The sequence below is a fragment of the Neomonachus schauinslandi genome, chromosome 4 (assembly GCF_002201575.2).
Source record: "Neomonachus schauinslandi chromosome 4, ASM220157v2, whole genome shotgun sequence".
Classification (NCBI taxonomy): Eukaryota; Metazoa; Chordata; class Mammalia; order Carnivora; family Phocidae; genus Neomonachus; species Neomonachus schauinslandi.
Window position 1 is genome coordinate 35,052,557 of NC_058406.1, and position 20,500 is coordinate 35,073,056.

A 20,500-nucleotide genomic window follows, 5' to 3' on the forward strand; every position below is an offset into this window, starting at 1 on the left:
AAGGCAGACAGAGAAGCAGGCTCCCTCTGACGAGCAAGGAGCCTGATTCGGGACTCCATCCCAGACCCTGGGATCATGACCTAAGCGGAAGGCAGATGCTTACCCCACTGAACCACCCAGGTGTCCCTCCAGGTCCCCTTCTTATCAAACCATATATAGTTCCTGGAATGTAACATCCTGCTTCCTTTCTCCACAACTTGGCACATGTTAGTTTCTCTGCCTACACTGCCCTTCCCTAGGTCCCTTTATTTCCCTGACCAGCAACTGTTTATCCTTCCAGAAAATTCCTGGCACACGGTAGGTGATAATGGAAATGTTGGGGTTCAGAGCCAATGGCCAAGAAAGAATTCTTGAGACATTTTTGGTGCAAAAAGGTATTTTTATCATAGCACAGGGACATGACCCGTGGGCAGAAAAAGCTGCCCTGGGATTGTGAGGAGCAACTGATTATATACTACCCAGTTGGGGTAGGTAAAGACAAAGGAAGTTTCCAAAAGGATTTTCATATGCTAAAGAAGACGATCCTGGAGGCTGAGCTCTTGTCGAGCTAAGGTTGTTGTGCCCTCTAGCAAATCATTAACATTAAGACACTTGGGAGTTCCTGAAGGAAGGTCATACTCTGCCTGCCTCAAGTATGGCTGCAGGTTATAAGGAAGTTTAATTTTATCTACATTTCCTTCTGCCTTTGTTCCCCACATCAGTAGGTATCATTAAATGTTTGTCAACTGAATGAATAAATCAATCACTTCTACCCACTTTTAGCACAGAGTGGCCTCCGTGGGTGACATGTGCAATGGAACGATGTAAAATTGGGAAGTGAAGTTGACAGGGGAAATCCGCACAGCCATATGATTTAGGGTGTCAGCTTCCTGCTGTGGTTCTGCACCCTTGACTCGCCAGACCTGCCCACATCTCTCCCTCCTCTTCCCCTCCCTTTTCCAGCCCCAGACCAATGATTTCAGTTGGCTGCAGCCTTCTTCCCACTTCACTGTAGCATTAACCTTTGTGACTTGATTCCTGCCCTGATACAACCATAGCTTCTACACCGACAGCCGGTGCTCCCCAGAAAGGCGTGTATGCACACGTGGGCGAGTGAGAGAGAGAGAGAGATGGAGAGAGAGTGCAATCCTTCTCCAGTCTTCCTCCATTTAGGAGTCCTGCTATCTCTCTCAGATCTGGGGAGCAGTTTCAGCAGCTTTCCTGGGTGGGGAGGGGATGGTTCTCTTACTTCAGCCTCCCTTACAGCAATCCACTCTGAATACAAATAATAATCACTACCATTTGCTAAATCCCTACTATGCACTAGCTGGCACTTTACATCCACTGTTTCTTTTTAAAGATTTTATTTATTTATTTGACAGAGAGAGACACAGCGAGAGAGGGAACACAAGCAGGGGCAGAAGGAGAGGGGGAAGCAGGCTTCCTGCGGAGCAGGGAGCCCGATGCGGGGCTCGATCCCAGGACCCTGGGATCATGACCTGAGCCGAAGGCAGACGCTTAACGACTGAGCCACCCAGGCGCCCCCATTGTTTCATTTAATCCAAAAACGTATCAGCAAGGTAGATATTAAAATCTCTATTTCACAGATGAGGAAATTTGCCCAAGGTCACACAGCTACTAAGGGGTACAGCAAGGATTTAAACACAGTTGTATCTAAACAATAACTGTCCTAGATGATTCACAACCAACCCAGTGGGCAGCCTCAAGGCTAGAGGTTCAGGGCTGTGAGATTCTCAGCTCCCCAGCCTCACATTCTAGGCACCCTACAGCTACTATTCAGTTTCTTTTCTTTTCTTTTTTTTTTTTTAAAGATTTTATTTATTTATTTGAGAGAGAGAGAATGAGAGACAGAGAGCATGAGAGGGAGGAGGGTCAGAGGGAGAGGCAGACTCCCTGCCGAGCAGGGAGCCCGATGCGGGACTCGATCCCTGGACTCCAGGATCATGACCTGAGCCGAAGGCAGTCGCTTAACCAACTGAGCCACCCAGGCGCCCCTACTATCCAATTTCTTGATTAGTACACTTCCGTATGCACTCATTCATTGATTCAATGACTTTTGTTGAGCTCAGTGAAACATACACTCTTTGAAATTAGCCAAAAATTTTAATCCCATCTCCACCACTATGTTACCTTAAGCAAGTCACTAAACCTCTCAGACACTGGCTTTACTTCACTCTGAGGTTGATAATACCAATGTGCTGGATTACTCTGAGGATTAAATGAGATATTGGAGATCAGGAGGCATCAATTACTTTTAAAATATTCGTCTGTTTTCCTAGCTAACACATGAAAAGTCCACGCTCTCTTGTCTACTCAAAGATATTGCTCCTGCAATTATTTTTTCTCCTAAATTGTTAATTTTCCTCACTCTGCTGGATCAGCACATAACCTACTGTAATCGTGTTATCTACCAATTCAGCGGAAAAAAATCCCACCCTTAACTTCATTACTCTTCCAACTACTGTCCCATTTTGCTAGAGCAAAGTTCCTAAAAGGGTTGCCTATATGATGTAGTTTTTGGAATGCTAGTGAGGTCCAGAGCTGATGGCCAAGTTCTTGAGAGAGACATCTTTGGTGTAAATAGGTGATTTTATTAAAGGACAGGGACAGGACCCCTGGGCAGGAAAAGGTGGTACACCTGGGTTGTGAGGGGTGACTGATTATATACTTGGAAGTTGGGGGAGGTAAGGAAAAAGGGAGGTTTCCAAAAGGACTTTGATATGCTAAAGAAGACTCTCAGGATCCTGGAGACCTGGCTATTGTCAAGCTAGGGTTGTTTTTCTCCTCTAGCAAAGCATTAACATTAAGACAGTTGGGAGTTTCCTGGAGGAACGTTATTCTCTGCCTGACTCAAGTATTTGTCAATGGGCTGCAGGTTATAAGAAAATTTTATCTACATTTCCTTCTACCTTTGTTTCCCACATGACTATGGATGGGAGGGTGCTGTTTGGACTCCAAGAAATTGAGTCTATGGGTCTATCAACAACCTAACTTCCATAGACCTGTAAGAATGCTGTTTTTCTTGTAAACCAGTAAGACTGATGGAGACTCATATCTTGCAGGACTGTGATCTCTGTAAGTTAACCATTTATTTTTTTTCTTTCCCTTAGTTTTAGGGCAGCCAGTGATGTGGGAGAACTAGGTTCTTTTCTCACGGACTCCAAGAATGAATCTCGTGGACAAAGGAGAGTGAGTAAAGCGACCGAGGATATTAAGCAAGGATAAAAAAAAAGCTCTCAGGAGTGAGAGGGGTCCCGACAGGGTTGCCACTGAGGGCTTTTAGGGTTGGACTTTTATAGAAAGTTAACCAGGGAACTTAAATCTTTTTGACTTCTCTACTTGACAGCATCTTTGTGTAAGTAGTAGGACTAGTGATAACATCTTTAATGGCTTCTTTTTAGGGTCTGTTTATTTTCTATTGACCACAGGAGACTGTCATAAATAAGACTCCCCCTTCGGACATCTAGGGCAGGGGGGTCTGGAGTGTTTCCATATCTCTAGTTTCCTTACACCTCCGCATTTTTGGGATTTCTGTGAGCCTGATCATGGAGCCCCTTATATATCTCTCCCTACCTAGCCCTGCCTGTCCCTTTTTCACCAGGAGTGCCTGAGGAATGTCACACATATCCCCCCCCGGGTGGGGGGTAGTTTCAGGGTGTCAGCTTGTGCTTTGCCCTCAGCTTGCTTTCTGCTCCCTCATCATATAGGCACTTGGTCCACTTCCTCACCTCCAATTCTTTTAAATTTGTTTCACTTTTTATTTATTTATGTAATCTCTACAGCAAGCATGGGGCTCCAACTCATGACCCTGAAATCAAAGAGTTGCATGCTCCTCTGACTGAGCCAGCCAGGTGCCCCCTCCAATTCTTTTCTTAATTCACTCTAACCTTTGTCTATACTACTTCGCTGAAGCCTCTATGTCAAGATCGCCAATGGCTGCCACTATGCCAAATCCAATAGTCAAGCCTCAGTCTCCATCTTCCATGACCTCTCAGCAGCATTTGTCCTGGTTAATCATTCTCTCCTCGAAAAGATTTAACTTCTGGGATTTTGCACTCTACTGATTTTTCTTTCATTTTATTGGCTGTTCCTTTTCTGGGTCCTTTTCCTGACTTCTAAATGTTACAGGGCCCTCCACATCAGAATCCTTGGTCCTCATTTCTCTTACGTCTCCCTCACTCCCTAAACTCATCCAATTTCAGGACCTTAGACATCATTTATACAGCCCTGACCTCACCACTGGGCTCCAGACTGATATATTCAAAAAGCCTACTTGGCTCCCTTATGTCTTACAAGCATTTCAAATTCAACTTGTCCAAAAAGAATTATTTTCTCCCTCTCACTCATGTACTGCTTTCCCAGTTTTTCCCATTTAGTAAAGGACACTAACATTTGCCCAGTTGCTGAGGTCAAAATCCCAGGGGTCATCCTTTATTCCTCTTTCCTTCATATTCTTTAATAAAAAAATGGATCCTTAATCTGACCACTTCTGAACCACCTTAGGAAAGGCAGAGGGAGAGGGAGAAATAGAATCTTCAAGCAGACTCCCTGCTGAGCACAGAGCCTCAATTGCCTGAGGCTCAATTCCACAACCCTGAGATCAAGACCTGAGCCGAGATCAAGACCTGAGCCGAAATCAAGAGTTGGCTGCTCAACTGACTGAGCCACCCAGGTGTGCCAAGGACACCAAATTTATGCTAAAACTCTAACAAATTGTAATCTGTCAGAGCATGCCTACGGAACCAACTTAAGTAGCATTATTCTAATGGCAATGACTAAAGGAATTGAGATGCTAGAAATTGCTGTGGAAGAGAGGGAGTAACTGGGCAAGGGCACCTCTGATGGGGGAATGGGAGCTTGAGAGTCCATCTGGACCCAGAGTGAATATACATCCATATATTCTATATATATCAAATTCATCATCAAACTGATTCTAAAGTTCTTAGTAATATTTTGCTTCCTATATTCCTTAATGACAAGAAGAGAGTCTTCTGGAGGGCAGGCAGGAACATAGCAATCCTTGAAATGCAGTCTTTCCATAGTGAATTAATATACTGATTTTCTAATTTATGTATCAGTCCTTTTTGAACATGTAAATCCCAGTAAGCTCCCTTGTGAGTTAGGATTCTCGAACTGAGTTGAGGCTTGGGCCCTGGGCTACGGTGACCAAGCATGATGTTGCCTTGGCATCTAGCCTACATCCTTGGCTCTGTGTGAGGAACACTTAGGAAGTTCTAAGAGTAAACCATAGTTGAGGTGGTAGTGACTTAGATGAGGGTAGAAGCAACCGCCTCTCCCCTGGCTCATGCACTGCACTCATCCTGTCTCTCTCAAATAAATTAATTTAAAAAAAAGTTTGCTATAATCAATTAAAAAAGAGTGCTTCCTCCCTTTGACTTCCAGGGTGACAGGATTATCTGTCCACATGGCCAATTTTTCACCATCTCGAAGGTACTTCACTTTTCCAGTAATGAAGTACTACCCTAATTCATACTCTTAACCACACAGGCCTAGGCCTGCTGCTGATGCCTAATTTCTTTTTCTTCCTTTTTAAAAGATTTTATTTATTTATTTGAAATAGAGAGAGTGAGAGAGAGAGAGAGCACGAGCCGGGTGGCAGAGGCAGAGGGAGAAGCAGGCTCCCCACCGAGCAGGGAGCCTGATGCCGGGCTCCATCCCAGGACCCTGGAATCAGGACCCGGGCCGAAGGCAGATGCTTTAACCGACTGAGCCACCCAGGAGCCCCCTGGTGCCTAATTTCTAACCATCACTCCATCTATTTTTTATATCCTTTAATTATGTCTTTTTCCTGCTTGGAAAACCTTTACTATCTCTACAAAGTTCAAACCTTTTGGCTAAGTATTCTATATGAATCTACATTGTAGCTGAAGTGGCCCACCTGCTAAATGTACCTTGGTTCTGCTTGCCAACATGTTTTTCCTAATTGATGTTCTGGGAATGATCCTTCCCTCCATTTCTACCTATCCCAATGATACAATTTCATGGGAAAATGTCATCTCTAAAGTAATAGCTTTCAACATTTTCTAGTTAATGTCATGAGTCAGTTTCCAAATACCACTGGTTCTATTATTACATACTTTTTTTTTTTTTTAAAGATTTTATTTATTTGACAGAGAGAGACACAGCGAGAGAGGGAACACAAGCAGGGGGAGAGGGAGAGGGAGAAGCAGGCTTCCCGCTGAGCAGGGAGCCGGATGCGGGGCTCGATCCCAGGACCATGGGACCATGACCTGAGCCGAAGGCAGACGCTTAACCATCTGAGCCACCCAGGCGCCCCTACATACATTTTATTTATTTGACAGAGAGAGAGAAAGCACAAGCACAGGGAGCAGCAGGCAGAGAGAGGGACAAGGAGACTCCCCGCTGACCAGGGAGCCTGACGCGGGGCTCGATCCCAGGACTCCAGGATTATGACCTGAGCCAAAGGCAGGCGCTTAACCAACTGAGCCACCCAGGCACCCCTACATACATTTTTTTAAAACCTATTTTTCCAAAATTCATAGACATCGTTAAGAACAAACTGAATTTTGGGGTGCCTGGGTGGTCAGTCGTTAAGCATCTGCCTTCGGCTCAGGTCATGATCCCAGGGTCCTGGGATTGAGCCACGCATCGGGCTCTCTGCTCTGTGGGGAGCCTGCTTCTCCCTCTCCCATTCCCCCTGCTTGTATTCCCTCTCTCGCTGTGTCTCTCTCTGTCAAATAAATAAATAAAATCTTAAAAAAAAAAAAAAAGAACTGAATTTCTATGATTAAATCCCAAACTAATAAATAGAATAATTATTTTATTTTGTTTTATTTTTTTTTAAGATTTTATTTATTTGTTTGAGAGAGAGAGAGCAGGAGCAGTGGGGAGGGGCAGAGGCAGAGGGAGAAGCAGGCCTCCTGCTGAGCAGGGAGCCCGATGAGGGGCTCGATCCCAGGACCCTGAGATCATGACCTGGGCCGAAGGCAGACGTTTAGCCGACTGAGCCAACCAGGCGCCCCTAGAATAATTATTTTAGTAGTTTAGATTACAATAACAGTTAAAAACAGAAACATACACACACACAAAAAAACAGAAACACAAAAGAAATAATTTGTCATATGCTGAAAGATAACAGTGGTTGTCTTTAGGTAATGGGGCAATTCTTTTATATTTTCCAAAATTTGCAATAGTTGCAATAATGAACATGTACGAGTCTTTTTTTTTTTTTAATTTGAGAAAGAGTGGTACAAGTGCAAGAGGGGGTTGGGGGAGAGGAAGAAAGAGGGAGAAGCAGACTCCCTGCTAAGCAGGGAGCAGGACACATCCCAAGACTCTGGGATCTTGACCTGAGACAAAAGCAAGACACTTAACTGACTGAGCCACCCAGGTACCCCAGATGTATCAGTCTTATAAAGGAAACACACATACATGTGTGTAACTTATTTTTTTTAAAGAAAAGAAACATCTAGATAGTTAAGTGTCTTAGTTGGGATCTCTCTAAAGTCAGACCTTGAGACAAGGACTGGGCACAGGCCATTTATTTGGGAGATGATTTCAGGAACCAGAGGGGGAAATGAGATAGAAAAGTAGGGGGGAAACAATATATTAACCAGTTAAGGGCGCCTGGGTGGCTCAGTCACTAAGCATCTGCCTTTGGCTCAGGTCATGATTCCAGGGTCCTGGGATCGAGTCCCACATGGGGCTCTCTGCTGGGTGGGGCACCTGTTTCTCCCTCTCCCACTCCCCCTGCTTGTGTTCCTGCTCTGTCTCTGTTAAATAAATAAATAAAATCTTAAAACAAACAAAAAAACCAGTTAATACTATGGGCAACTGGATGGTTCCAGTTGGTGGTTCCTAGGTGGTTCCCACCTAGGGAAGCCTCTGAAAAACTATGAAAACCATACCTCATAATTACCCTACTGGAGAATCTGTTGGCTGGAGCATTTACCTAAAGATCCTTGTCCCTCTATTTTTGAGGGTTTCCCCTGGAGACCTACACTCCCTCACCCTTCCAGGTTGCAGCTACATATAGCCAAGCAGCCTTCTGTAGAGTGGAGAAAGCTCTGGGGCAGCAAAGAAGAGAACTACTACAGTACATGATTGATACTGTGGGTTACCCAACTCCACAGCTATGTCAGATCCGGCAGGTTGATGCATCACACAAATCTCCTACAAGACAGAATTGTTGGGAAATTCTGTGCCCAACCTAGTTCACTTCTATTTCCAGCAGATGGTACCTGTCCAAGTGCCTAGTGGTGTACGCCTCCCAAAGGTGTCACTCATGAGAACCATTGACCTACTAAGGCCTGACTCTATAGTCACATCTTCCCTATTACTTCCCATGTTACTCCTTTGAGTGTTTGGACCTTACGTGAATACAAATTTCAGACATTTATTCATGCAGCCCACCAAGTGATGTCCTGGAAAAAGCATGGATTTTGGAGTCAGAGATGCCGGCTATGGTTCCATTTACTGAGTGACCCTACACAAGTCATTTAGCCTCTTTTTTCAACTGCAAAAGGGGGGATGATAATGGTCCCTATTCCTAAGGTTGCTGTGAAGATTAAATGAGATAATCTCTATGAAATATTCAGTACAGTGTCTGATGCATATAGTAAGAGCCCAAAAAACATTAGCTATTGTTTTGCTATTAAAAATGGTAGCTAAGGGCGCCTGGGTGGCTCAGTTGGTTGAGCGACTGCCTTCGGCTCAGGTCATGATCCTGGAGTCCCGGGATCGAGTCCCGCATCGGGCTCCCTGCTCGGCAGGGAGTCTGCTTCTCCCTCTGACCCTCCTCCCTCTCATGCTCTCTGTATCTCATTCTCTCTGTCTCAAATAAATAAATAAAATCTTTAAAAAAAAAAAAAAAAAAAAAATGGTAGCTAAGAGGTGCCTGGGTGGCTCAGTCGTTAAGCGTCTGCCTTCAGCTCAGGTCATGATCCCAGGGTCCTGGGATTGAGCCCTGCATCGGGCTCCCTGCTCTGCAGGAAGCCTGCTTTTCCCTCTCCCACTCCCCCTGCTTGTGTTCCCTCTCTCTCTATGTCTCTGTCAAATAAATAAAATCTTAAAAAAAAAAAAAAGGTAGCTAAGGCATGTTTCCTAAACCAGTCTCTGGCATTGAAGAGGGTTCCCAGTCCAATGGGTAAGACAAGATAGAGTACACAGAGTCCTCACTGAAATCAGTGAAATATGGTACAGCGGAATCATGTACAGGTGCAATGGCCTGCTGGGGAAAGGAGGGGATCTGAGGGGCACCTGGGTGGCTCAGTCGTTATGCGTCTGCCGTTGGCTCAGGTCATGATTGCAGGGTCCTGGGATCGAGCCCCACGTCGGGCTCCCTGCTCACAGGAAGTCTGCTTCTCCCTCTCCCACTCCCCCTGCTTGTGTTCCCTCTCTCACTGTGTTGCTCTGTCAAATAAATAAATAAAATCTTTAAATTAAAAAAAAAAAAAAGAGGGGATTGGAGCTTGGATCCGGAAGGATGAAGAAGCAGACTGCATAGTACAGCCCACAGGGCCTGGCCCTCAGCAGGCTCTTGAATTGGACCACAGGATCCAAGGGACTGAGAAAGAAATAGTGCCTTTGTGCACAACCCTATGGCTATCCCCAGTAGCTATCCAGGCAGGGATTCTCATGGTTTTGGGGGGAAAATTAGGTCTTATAAAGTTGGTATTATCCCTTTGCTACAGAAAAGGTTAACATCCTGCATTAAGGGCTAGTTTCTGAGCTGTCCAGGGTTTAGAAATGATTCTGCCCTTTAGAGACATTCATGAACTGGAAGGAGTTTAGGCTTTCCTTAAACGTGCTCCTGCCCTCTACTACAATGTCACTGGAAGTTCAGCTCATAAGGCAAGATCTTGTTCAAGGTATTTTCAGTATGCTGAAAATCTAGCACACAGTAGGGCCTCAGTACTAGTTGCATGAAGAACACTCTACTGGATGAAAGACACTCAGCCTAATATTTACTCCTGGAGATGAATCTGGATTTACGGTCTCCCTCTCCTTCCCAGGGTCCTTACTGACACTGGTAAGAAGTATGAAGAGGGTCTGAGAGGCTCTGCTAAGAGCCAGGCGAGAGAGTATGGATAAGTACCTCCCCTCACTGTCTTGCCTCAAGTTCCTTTTTAACTAAGAAAGGTACATAGACCAGGATGCCTGGGTGGCTCAGTCGGTTAAGCATCTGCCTTCAGCTCAGGTCGTGATTCTAGGGTCCTGGGATCAAGTCCCACATGGGGGCTCCTTGCTCAGCAGGGAGCCTGCTTCTCCCTCTCCTGCCTGCCGCTCCCCCTGCTTGTGCTCTCTGACAAATAAATAAGATCTTTAAAAAAAAAAAAAAAAAAGGTACATAGGCCTACTCCCTCTGTCTCCAGGCTGTGAGCTTCTAGGGTGGCCCCTTTATTGCCCAGATTTGCATACAGGAATCTGTTATGGGAACCTGAACTTTGTTCTTAGTTTCTGCTTCTTACTGTCTGGTTCTTAGTTTCTGCTGGGACAACCCAATCTAGAGTTTGACGGATATAAAAGTCTGATCACATAAGCTGGAATCTGAGTGACTTTATGAGAACAGATGGCATCAAACGTTGGACATTTGGTCTACCAGGACACCACCTGTACTGAGGAAATGGTGGGGAGTAATCCAGGGGGCAAAAAAAGATGGGGAGGAGTAGAGGGGCAGGAAAGACAGAGATGTGGAGAGAGAAAGGCGAGCTACACAGAGGGGAAAACACGTAAAATTCAAGACAGCTCTTGGTCCAAATGGCAAGGGGTATTTCAAACATAATATCTGTAACTTTAGCTGTGTGACTTTGGGCAAGCTACTTTACCTGGCTGAGTCTGTCCAATCTGTAAAATGGAACGTGAATACTTCCCTCACAGGAGGCTTCCAGTGTGCTGGTAACGTCTGTATCTTCACCTGGATAATAATTACATTGGAATGGGCGCCTGGGTGGCTCAGTTGGTTAGGCGACTGCCTTCGGCTCAGGTCATGATCCCAGGGTCCTGGGATCGAGTCCCGCATCGGGCTCTCTGCTCCTTGGGAGCCTGCTTCTCCCTCTGCCTCTCTCTGTCTCTCATGAATAAATAAATAAAATCTTAAAAAAAAAATTACATTGGAACAAAAATAGAGCTGTACGTTTAAGATTTGTGCATTTTTCTCTATGTATGCTATACGATACTTCAATTAAAAGGCTTACAAAAAAATTAAGAACATTCCCTTTACAGGGTTGTGGTGAAGATTCAATAAAAAACATGTTTATAAAGTCTAGCACAGTACTGGCACATTAATGCGCGGCCAGGGTCCACAGTCCAGATACAGGGGCAAGGAACTTTCTATCTCTTGGAGCCCAGAGGTTCGAGGTCTTCCTTGTTACAACTTTTATGCTGCTGCTACGCTCGGAGCCTGTTTGCCTGACCAAATGACAGCGCCAGCTTAGGTATACGCTGGAAACCCGGCCAACCCGTCTCTATGGGAGAGGAGAGAGAGCTGGTGCTGCGAATCCAGGAGGAGAGGAGACACAGAGGAACCGGCAACCTGTCACCCAGGAGCCTCCTCCTTCCAGCAGAAAGCGCACCAGCAGCCTACAGCGGTGTCGCCGCGGCGCGCGGTGCAATGTGGGCCAGCAGAGGCACCGCCTCCCCGGCCGCTAGAGCCTCCCACGTGGCCGGCGGCTCGTGCTTCGCCCGGCCCCCGCCTCCTCCAAACCTGCGCAGTGAGGTGTGTCTAAACTCCAGCCAATCCGACCACTAGCCGCCAGAGGAGGAGATGGCGCAGGCTCGCAGCTCTGGCTTCCGCTCTCCGCCTCTTCAGGAGGGGTAGGGGTGGGGTCCACCACTGCGCGTCACGCTGAAAGCCCGGCCCTTTCCCCTCCTCCGGGAGGAGCTTCCCCTTCACCGCCAGACTTCAGCCAGGTCCCGCTCTTCACCATCAGGCCAACCTCCCTTGCAGCCCACCGGTTCCGGAAGCTGAGGCCTATTGGCTCGTTGGCGGGGCGCAGAACCGAGCAGAGATCACACTGTCTTGTTCACGCTCTGTGCTCCAGCCGAGGTGAGTTTCTCCTGCTGCTGCCCCCATCAACTCTGTGCCCCCGGAATAGAGCAGAGAGCGCAGGCACTGGAGGCAGTCTGACTCGGTTTCGGATTTGAACTCTGTGTGGTCTTGGATAAGTTCTCAGTTTCTGTGGACCTCAGTTTTCTCACCGATGAAATGAGTTCCTACGTCGGAACTGTAGTGAGAATTAAGTGACATAAAGCTTTTAAAACGCCCGTCAACTATTAGGTGCTCAGTAAGTTTTAGTTGTCCTCTTTTTGTTTGCTCACCAACACGATTTTTGCAGGAACTCTGGCCTTTCTGTGGAATTGCAGAGATACTTCTGGAAGTGGTCGGAGTGGGTAGACTTAACTTACTTAGGCACCTGCCTTGGGTTTGGGAAAGCTAGGGCATGTTTTTCCGTTGCCTCAGACCTCTGTTACAGTGAGACTGGATGGAATCTGAACTGTCACCAGATGGGGTTACTATTAACTAACTCTTCCCTTCAGCCTACCCGTACTCAGGCTGCAAGATCTCCCCAAAAGAGTCCTGATGGTTTTGATCAAACCTATTAACTTTCCCCAAGATCTCAGTTTTCTTATTTGTACAGGAGCAATCCCAGTATCATCTTGTATGAAGCCACTGTTTTTTGTTTTTGTTTTTGTTTTTCTGAAAATGGTAAAGTGCTTTGATATTTTCCAGAGATGATTCTTTCCAGGTTACCCAAGAAGTAAAGAAGGAAGGTGATGAACGCAGTGACTTCCTCAAATGCACCCCCCACCCCAGCTGTCAAGCTTTCTACCATTTGCCTTTGTGTGTGTCTTTAGTGTGTGTGTACGTGCGCTCACGTGTGTGTTTCTATGTATATGTATGGGGCAGGCACTCTAGGAGTGATGGGTTCAGATAGATGATACACTCTGACTGCAAGGAGTACCTGGTCTGTGAGGGAAACCAATATAAACAAACAGCTGCAGCTAGGTGCACAGCTATCAGTGAGTGGGAGGAGCAAGTCCTAGCTGAAGGATGAGCCCCAGCTAGCCAGGCAAGGATGGGACTTGGGGAAGCAAAGTGTGCCTGGATTCAAGTTAGTGGTGGCTGGTTCTGTAGTCTGAAACCTGGAGTTTGCAATGAAGAGGTGGAAAAATGAGGAAGGTGGGAGCCAAGTTAAGAAAGGTTTACTAAGGAATGCAGACTTTATCCTGAAGGTAGGCAAGGACTGCTGGAGGAGTTTGAGCCTCTGGGTCACATGGTCAGATTTAGTGAATGGATTGTGGGGAGAGCGGCCAAACTGGAAGCAGAGATGGGTGGTTCAGGTAGGGGTGGTTCAAGCTAGAGCAGTAGCCTTGGAGGCAGATACGGATGGACTGGAGAAAGACATAAGAAATATATTTTTTAAGGGTGCCTGGGTGGCTCAGTTGGTTAAGCGACTGCCTTCGGCTCAGGTCATGATCCTGGAGTCCCTGGATCGAGTCCTGCATCGGGCTCCCTGCTCGGCAGGGAGTCTGCTTCTCCCTCTGACCCTCCCGACACTCCCCCCTCATGTGCTCTCTCTCTCAGTGTCTCTCTCTCAAATAAATAAATAAAATCTTTAAAAAAAAAAAAAAAGAAATATATATTTTAAAATTCTTTTCACATCCATTAAGAAGTACATGAACTGTTACTGCAGTCTTAGGTTTTACATTACAGTCCAGAGCAAACTATCTTTTTAAAAAAATACTTACCAGGGCGCCTGGGTGGCTCAGTTGGTTAAGCGACTGCCTTCGGCTCGGGTCATGATCCTGGAGTCCCGGGATCGAGTCCCGCATCGGGCTCCCTGCTCGGCAGGGAGTCTGCTTCTCCCTCTCCCACTCCCCGTTTGTGTTCCCTCTCTCGCTGTGTCTTTCTCTGTTAAATAAATAAATAAAATCTTTAAAAAAAATTAAAAAAAATGCTTACCAAATTTAAAAAAAATTTTTTTAAGATTATTTATTCATTTGAGAGAGAGACAGAGCACAAGCAGGGGGAGAGGCAGAGGGAGAGGGGGAGAAGCAGGCTCCCCGCTGAGCAGGGAGCCCGATGCGGGGCTCTATCCCAGGACCTGGAGATCATGACCTGAGCTGAAGGCAGATGCTCAACCATCTGAGCCACCCAGGTGCCACTTTAAAAATATTTACCAGGGGCGCCTGGGTGGCTCAGTCAGTTGGGCGTCTGCCTTCGGCTCAGGTCATGATCCCAGGGTCCTGGGATCGAGCCCCGCATCGGGCTCCCTGTTCGGCGGGAAGCCTGCTTCTCCTTCTCCCTCTCCCACTCCCCCTGCTTGTGTTCCCTCTCTCGCTGTGTCTCTCTCTGTCAAATAAATCAATAAAAAAATCTTTAAAAAAAAAAAAAATTTACCAGTATTAGGGCGCCTGGGTGGCTCAGTTGGTTAAGCGACTGCCTTCGGCTCAGGTCATGATCCTGGAATCCCGGCATCGAGTCCCGCATCGGGCTCCCTGCTCAGCGGGGAGTCTGCTTCTCCCTCTGACCCTCCCACCTCTCATGTACTCTCTCTCTCCTCTCATCCTCTCTCTCAAATAAATAAATCAAATCTTTAAAAAAAAAATTTACCAATATTAATAGGATTTTTAACCCAGCCAAATAGACCAAATCTTGGTCACTGTTACATATTTATAATTTTTTTTTTAAAGATTTTATTTATTTATTTGACAGAGAGAGAGATAGCGAGAGCAGGAACAGAAGCAGGGGGAGTGGGAGAGGGAGAAGCAGGCTTCCCGTGGAGCAGGGAGCCTGATGTGGGACTCGATCCCAGGACCCTGGGACCATGACCTGAGCCGAAGGCAGATGCTTAACGACTGAGCCACCCAGGTGCCCAGTGTTACATATTTAAAGTGGTTTTCCATCCTGGCTTCTTAGAAGTACAGGTAAGGATATACCCCCCTACCCATCACCTGTCAAAATCATAATCTGATAGATAATAGTCAGAAATGCCAAACAAACTGAAATGCTTTATTTAGATGGCTTTTCAAAATCCCATAGATTATACTATGAACATGTTTGCTTTAGCAAGTTTTTATCCAGGGCCTTGAGTCCCTGCTAAGAGAGTATACGGAATGAAGAGCATGGGTCAGGCACTGGGCAAAGTGCTTTAGATATAGCATCTTGGGACACCTGGGTGGCTCAGTCGGTGAAGCATCTGCCTTCAGCTCAGGTCATGATCCCTGGGTCCTGGGATCAAGTCCCACATCGGGCCCCTTGCTCAGCAGGAGCCTGCTTCTCCCTCTGCCTGCCGCTCCCCCTGCTTGTGTGCTCTCTCGCTCTCTCTCATAAATAAATAAAATCTTAAAAAAAAAAATAGATACAGCATCTCTTCAAAAGATGTTCCAGGGGTGCTGAGATTCAAACCCAGGTCGTGCAACCCCAGGCCTTGAACTGTTCCCTTTGTGCTTTGCTGCTGGATTTGATGAGTACAGTTTCGGACATGTTGAGTCTTAGATACCTATAGGACATACTGGTGGAGATGTCCAGAGGGAGTTGAATGTCCAGAACTGGCGTGGGCAGAATCAATGTTTAGTGTGGTAACTGAAGATGTGAGCTCAACCAGGGAGTGCGAAGAGGATTGGGGACAGAACCCTGAGGGACACCAGCATTTATGAGAAGTAGAGGAAAGGCCCATGTAGCCAGAGAACACTCATGTAAATACTGCTTCCTCTTTTTCCTGTGTTTTCAAGTTCCCTGCATCCAGGCAGCAGCTATAGAGCCCTCCTCTGAAAAGGGAAGCCTGCCCCAGAGAGAAGGAACGTAGGCGCTGACTTGGGAATAATAAAACCTGAGTCCTTTTTTTTTTTTTTTTTTAAGATTTTAAGTAATCTCAACCACCCAACGTGGGGCTTGAACTTACAACCCCAAGATCAAGAGTTGCATGATCCACCGAGTGAGCCAGCTAGGTGCCCCTAAAACCTGGGTCTTGATACCACCTCTCCCCACACACAGCCAAAATCTTTTCTTTTCTTTTAATCTTATTTATTTGTTTATTTGAGAGAGAGAGAGAGAGAGCACATGAGTGGAGGGGCAGAGGCTGAGGGAGAGGGAGAAGCAGACTCCCCACTGAGCAGGGAGCCTGATGCGGGACTCAATCCCAGGACCCTGGGATCCTGACCTGAGCTGAAGGCAGGCGCTCCACCGACCGAGCCCCCCAGCCATGCCAGCATTTCTCTTTTGTGTGTAAAACCTCTCCCAAGTTAACAGGAGGGTGTTTGAGTGCTGCCAGAGGCCTTGCTAGGCAGTTCCTGACAACTTCAGAGACTGTTAATGCAGGAGAAGGCTGGAATGCCAATGCATGAGGCAGAAGATGAGGATGGAGTGACGAGCTGACAGAGTATGACTTCCTGTCCTAGAGAAAAACATTTGTTCTCTGCTGTGGCCCCTCCATTCTCTCCTTTGGAGCTCTTGTTCTTTGAAGTTCTTTGTTAGGTGTTCCTTCTCCTATGAGCCCCACTCCCCCAAGCCTCAGCTGTTTGGGATTTCAGTTTCACCATCAAAAGAAAGGGAGAAGCAAGCATCAGGTTTCTTCCTTTTTGCCTTAGATCAGGCTTTTTTTTCAAGCTTTCAGGCTAAGTCCACGTGTAATTTCAGAGTTCTCCAGTGTGTTGGGAGATCTGGGAGAGGCCAGCAGGTCACCTGTTTGGGGATCAAGCCTGGGACACCCACCACAGACCCTGGTGGCAACTGGGCAGTCTAGTTCCTGTGAAGTCCAGACATGCTTACCTGATCCCTGGAAAGTTTGTGTCCTGGGGAAGTTTGGTAACAGTATTGCCCTCAGTGATCTGTGGTTTGCTGCCCAGACTGAACATTTTTATTTTTGGTTTAGCAGAAAAAGGTGATCTCCATAACCAGGTTGTGCTAGACTATAAAGTTCTTCCAGAGTCGGAAGTATTAGGAAAGACAATTTTGATATGTCAGCTATTTTTTTTTTTAAGATTTTATTTATTTATTTGAGAGAGAGAATGAGATAGAGAGAGCATGAGAGGGGGCAGGGTCAGAGGGCGAAGCAGGCTCCCCGCTGAGCAAGCAGGGAGCCCAATGTGGGACTCGATCCCGGGACTCCAGGATCATGACCTGAGCTGAAGGCAGTGGCTTAACCAACTGAGCCACCCAGGCGCCCAATATGTCAGCTATTCTTAGAACTTATCTTATTTCCTGCTCTACCATAACATTCTTGATGTCTTTTCAGAACTTGGAAACAAAGGTTATATATATATATATGTATATATATATATATATGTATATGTATTTATTTATTTTATTTTTTTATTTTTTAAGATTTTATTTATTTATTTGACAGAGAGAGAGAGACAACGAGAGAGCGAACACAAGCAGGGGGAGTGGGAGAGGGAGAAGCAGGCTTCCTGCAGAGCAGGGAGCCCGATGCGGGGCTCGATCCCAGGACCGTGGGATCATGACCTGAGCTGAAGGCAGACGCTTAACGACTGAGCCACCCAGGCGCCCCTATATATATTTTTTTAATATTTATTTATTTATTTGACAGAGAGAAACACAGCGAGAAAGGGAACACAAGCAGGGGCAGAGGGAGAGGGAAAGCAGGCTTCCCGCAGAGCAGGGAGCCCGATGCGGGGCTCGATCCCAGGACCCTGGGATCATGACCTGAGCCGAAGGCAGACGCTTAACGACTGAGCCACCCAGGCGCCCCAAGGTTATATTTATACAGTTATTGCTGGTAATGCAGTCAATCCCAAGGGAGTGATATCTGTAGTACTGATGAGATCAAGGGAAGAGGTTATTTCTACCTTATTGGCTCTTAGGGTGAGCATTCTTTCTCTTTTCCCTTTTGCTTGGATAATTCCTATTGAAGTCAAGACTTGACTCAGGGGCACCTTGCTGGCTCAATCAGTAGAGAGTGCAACTTTTTTTCTTTTCTTTCTTTTTTTTTTTTTGAGAGCAGGGGTGAGAGGGAGAGAGAGAATCTTTTTTTTAAATTTTTTTTTTTTAAAGATTTTATTTATTTATCTGACAGAGAGAGAGAGCGCACAAGCAGGGAGAGTAGCAGAGGGAGAAGGAAAAGCAGACTCTCCCCTGAGCAGGGAGTCCAGTGCGGGGCTCGATCCCACGATCCTGGGATCATGACCTGAGCCAAAGGCGGTCGCTTGACCGACTGAGCCACCCAGGCGCGCCTCTTTTTTTCTTTCTTTTTCTTTTTTTTTTAGATTAGGGGGTTGGGGCAGAGGGAGAGGGAGAGAGAATCTTTTTTTTTTTTCATTTATTTTTTTTTATTCTTATGTTAATCCCCATACATTACATCATTAGTTTTAGATGTAGTGTTCCATGATTCATTGTTTGTGCATAACACCCAGTGCTCCATGCAGAACGTGCCCTCCTCAATACCCACCACCAGGCCAACCCATCCTCCCACCCCCCCTCCCCCCCCAGAACCCTCAGTTTGTTTTTCAGAGTCCATCGTCTCTCATGGTTCGTCTGAGGGAGAGAGAATCTTAAGTAGTCCCTACACCCAGCATGGAGCGCGATCTCACAACCCTGAGATCATGGCCTGAGCCGAAATCAAGAGTCAGTCGCTTAACCAACTGAGCCACCTAGGCACCCCAAGCATGCAGCTCTTGATCACAGTTGTGAGTTTGAGACCTATATTGGGTGTAGAGATTACTTAAAAATAAAGTCTTTAAAAAAAAAAAAAGACTCAAATTTATTACCTCCAAGACACCATCCTAGCAGGGTTACTCTTTTCTTGTAGCTCTTGTGCAGATTTTGATTCTATCTTACACATCATACTGCTATCCTCTGTCCTCACCGCACCAGCCATAAACTCCAAGAGGGCAGGGACTCTATTTGAATATGGTGTCTCTTAGGCCTAGCACAAGGCCTGGAACATTCGTCATTTACTGACTGAATGAGTATTCTTGGCCCTTTGGAGATTTTTGATTTTTCAAAGCTCCAATCACCCACCTGTTTTATTCAGTTGGAAATTTTCTCATGTCTATAGTTTACTGCTTTCTCCTGTGTCTAATTCCCCTTTCTGGAAAGCCCTCTCCCCCTGACTCTTGGGAAAGTCCAACTCACTCTTAAAAGCCAGTGTCAGTATTTCCTGGTCCTTGCCCTACAGAAGTCATTTGCTTTTTTGTAGCACATTGTAATATGTGTCTACTGTGAGGCACAGCACACGAATATTAAAAGTCTCTGTTTACGTGCCCTTTTCTTGCCTTTATCCATTGGCTCCTCTTTGGATCTTTGGCTCTGCCACTTCTCAGCTGTTGATTTGGGGGCAAATAACTTCAACTCTCTGAGTTTGTTTTTTTCACCTAAAAAATGGTCTACTTACCTTTTAAGAGCCCACTCAGGCCTAGCAGCATGCCGATCAGACCTCTCTGTGAGGGACCAGGAGAATCTCTAGTTTCTGACAACCTCCTGGGAATGTTCATTTCATCTGCAGAGAAGTGACCTGTTCCTGAATCCTTTCTGTCACCTGGTCTCACTCTGACTCATAATGGCCCTTTTGCCTGTCTTACCCTGGCTTGAGACATTACGTGGTCAAGGCTGAGTACTTCAGGGAGCCACTCACCTTGGTCTTTCGTATCAGAACTTTCTAACACAGACCTTTAGCTTGGCAGAAGGAAGGGCAGCCATGCCAGTGGTCTAATTAATGTCTGTCCAGGAGCTATTGGCTTTGGCTGGTTCGGGCTACCCTGTATTAGCTGCCCTCTGCTCACAGGCTTGTGTGCACAACCTCTGTGCTCCCTTTACCAGCCGTGTTTTACAGGAGTCTTGACCAATGGGTAGCTGAGGCTCAAGCAGCCACACTGACCCCCACCCCATTCTCTTCCCATCTTTGTTTCAGGGGGCAATGGCGGCTTCATGTGTCCTCCTGCACACTGGGCAGAAGATGCCCCTGATTGGGCTGGGCACCTGGAAGAGCGATCCTGGCCAGGTGAGAGATGGAGGAAGGGGAGGAGGGCTTCTTGCACCTCTGCTAGGGAAAAGGCAGAATTTGGGAGAGGGTCCCTGAATTTTCCCTAGCAGCCCCATTGCTGTACTCCATTTCATATAGGGATGGGCCTGAAGGGCAGTGGGAAGAAACAAGGGAAGAGACCAGTAGTGAGCCCTTGGCTTCCTGAGGTGACTCAGAGGAAGGGCTGAGGGGCCCAGAAGGGCCAAGGGAATAGGAAGAAGCCCTTTCCCTAATTGGATCTGCACTGAGTGCTGTGGCAGACATGGGACGCCTCTGTGCCTGACCCTGTGCTGACCCCTAATATGGCACTTATCACCTTGTGCTGTAACCATGTTGCCCTCTCCCACACAGGGCTCCTTAAGGTCTGGGCCACTCCCCAGTGCTCAGTCCAGAGGTAGGCACATGGCAGGTGTCGGGGTTTGAAGAATAGCTATGTCAACTGCTTAGACCAAGGGTTAGCAAACTTTTTCTTTCTTTCTTTCTTTCTTTCTTTCTTTCTTTCTTTCTTTCTTTCTTTCTTTCTTTCTTTCTTTCTT

At 46.5% G+C, this 20,500-nt stretch overlaps 1 protein-coding gene across 2 annotated transcripts in view; it reads left to right on the forward strand.

Annotated features, from left to right (window-relative positions):
* Positions 1-11,836: 11,836 nt before the first annotated feature.
* The window catches only part of AKR1A1 (aldo-keto reductase family 1 member A1), a 14,769-nt gene continuing 6,105 nt past the window's right edge, over positions 11,837-20,500 (forward strand). The window contains exons 1-2 of one of the 2 annotated variants that reach the window (XM_021683851.2): positions 11,837-12,028; positions 19,854-19,943. In XM_021683851.2, the coding sequence (XP_021539526.1) occupies positions 19,860-19,943 (84 nt within the window). In that variant the 5' untranslated portion in view covers positions 11,837-12,028; positions 19,854-19,859. The remainder of the gene's footprint in view (positions 12,029-19,853; positions 19,944-20,500) is intronic. The other variant, XM_021683852.1, reaches the window with a different exon arrangement.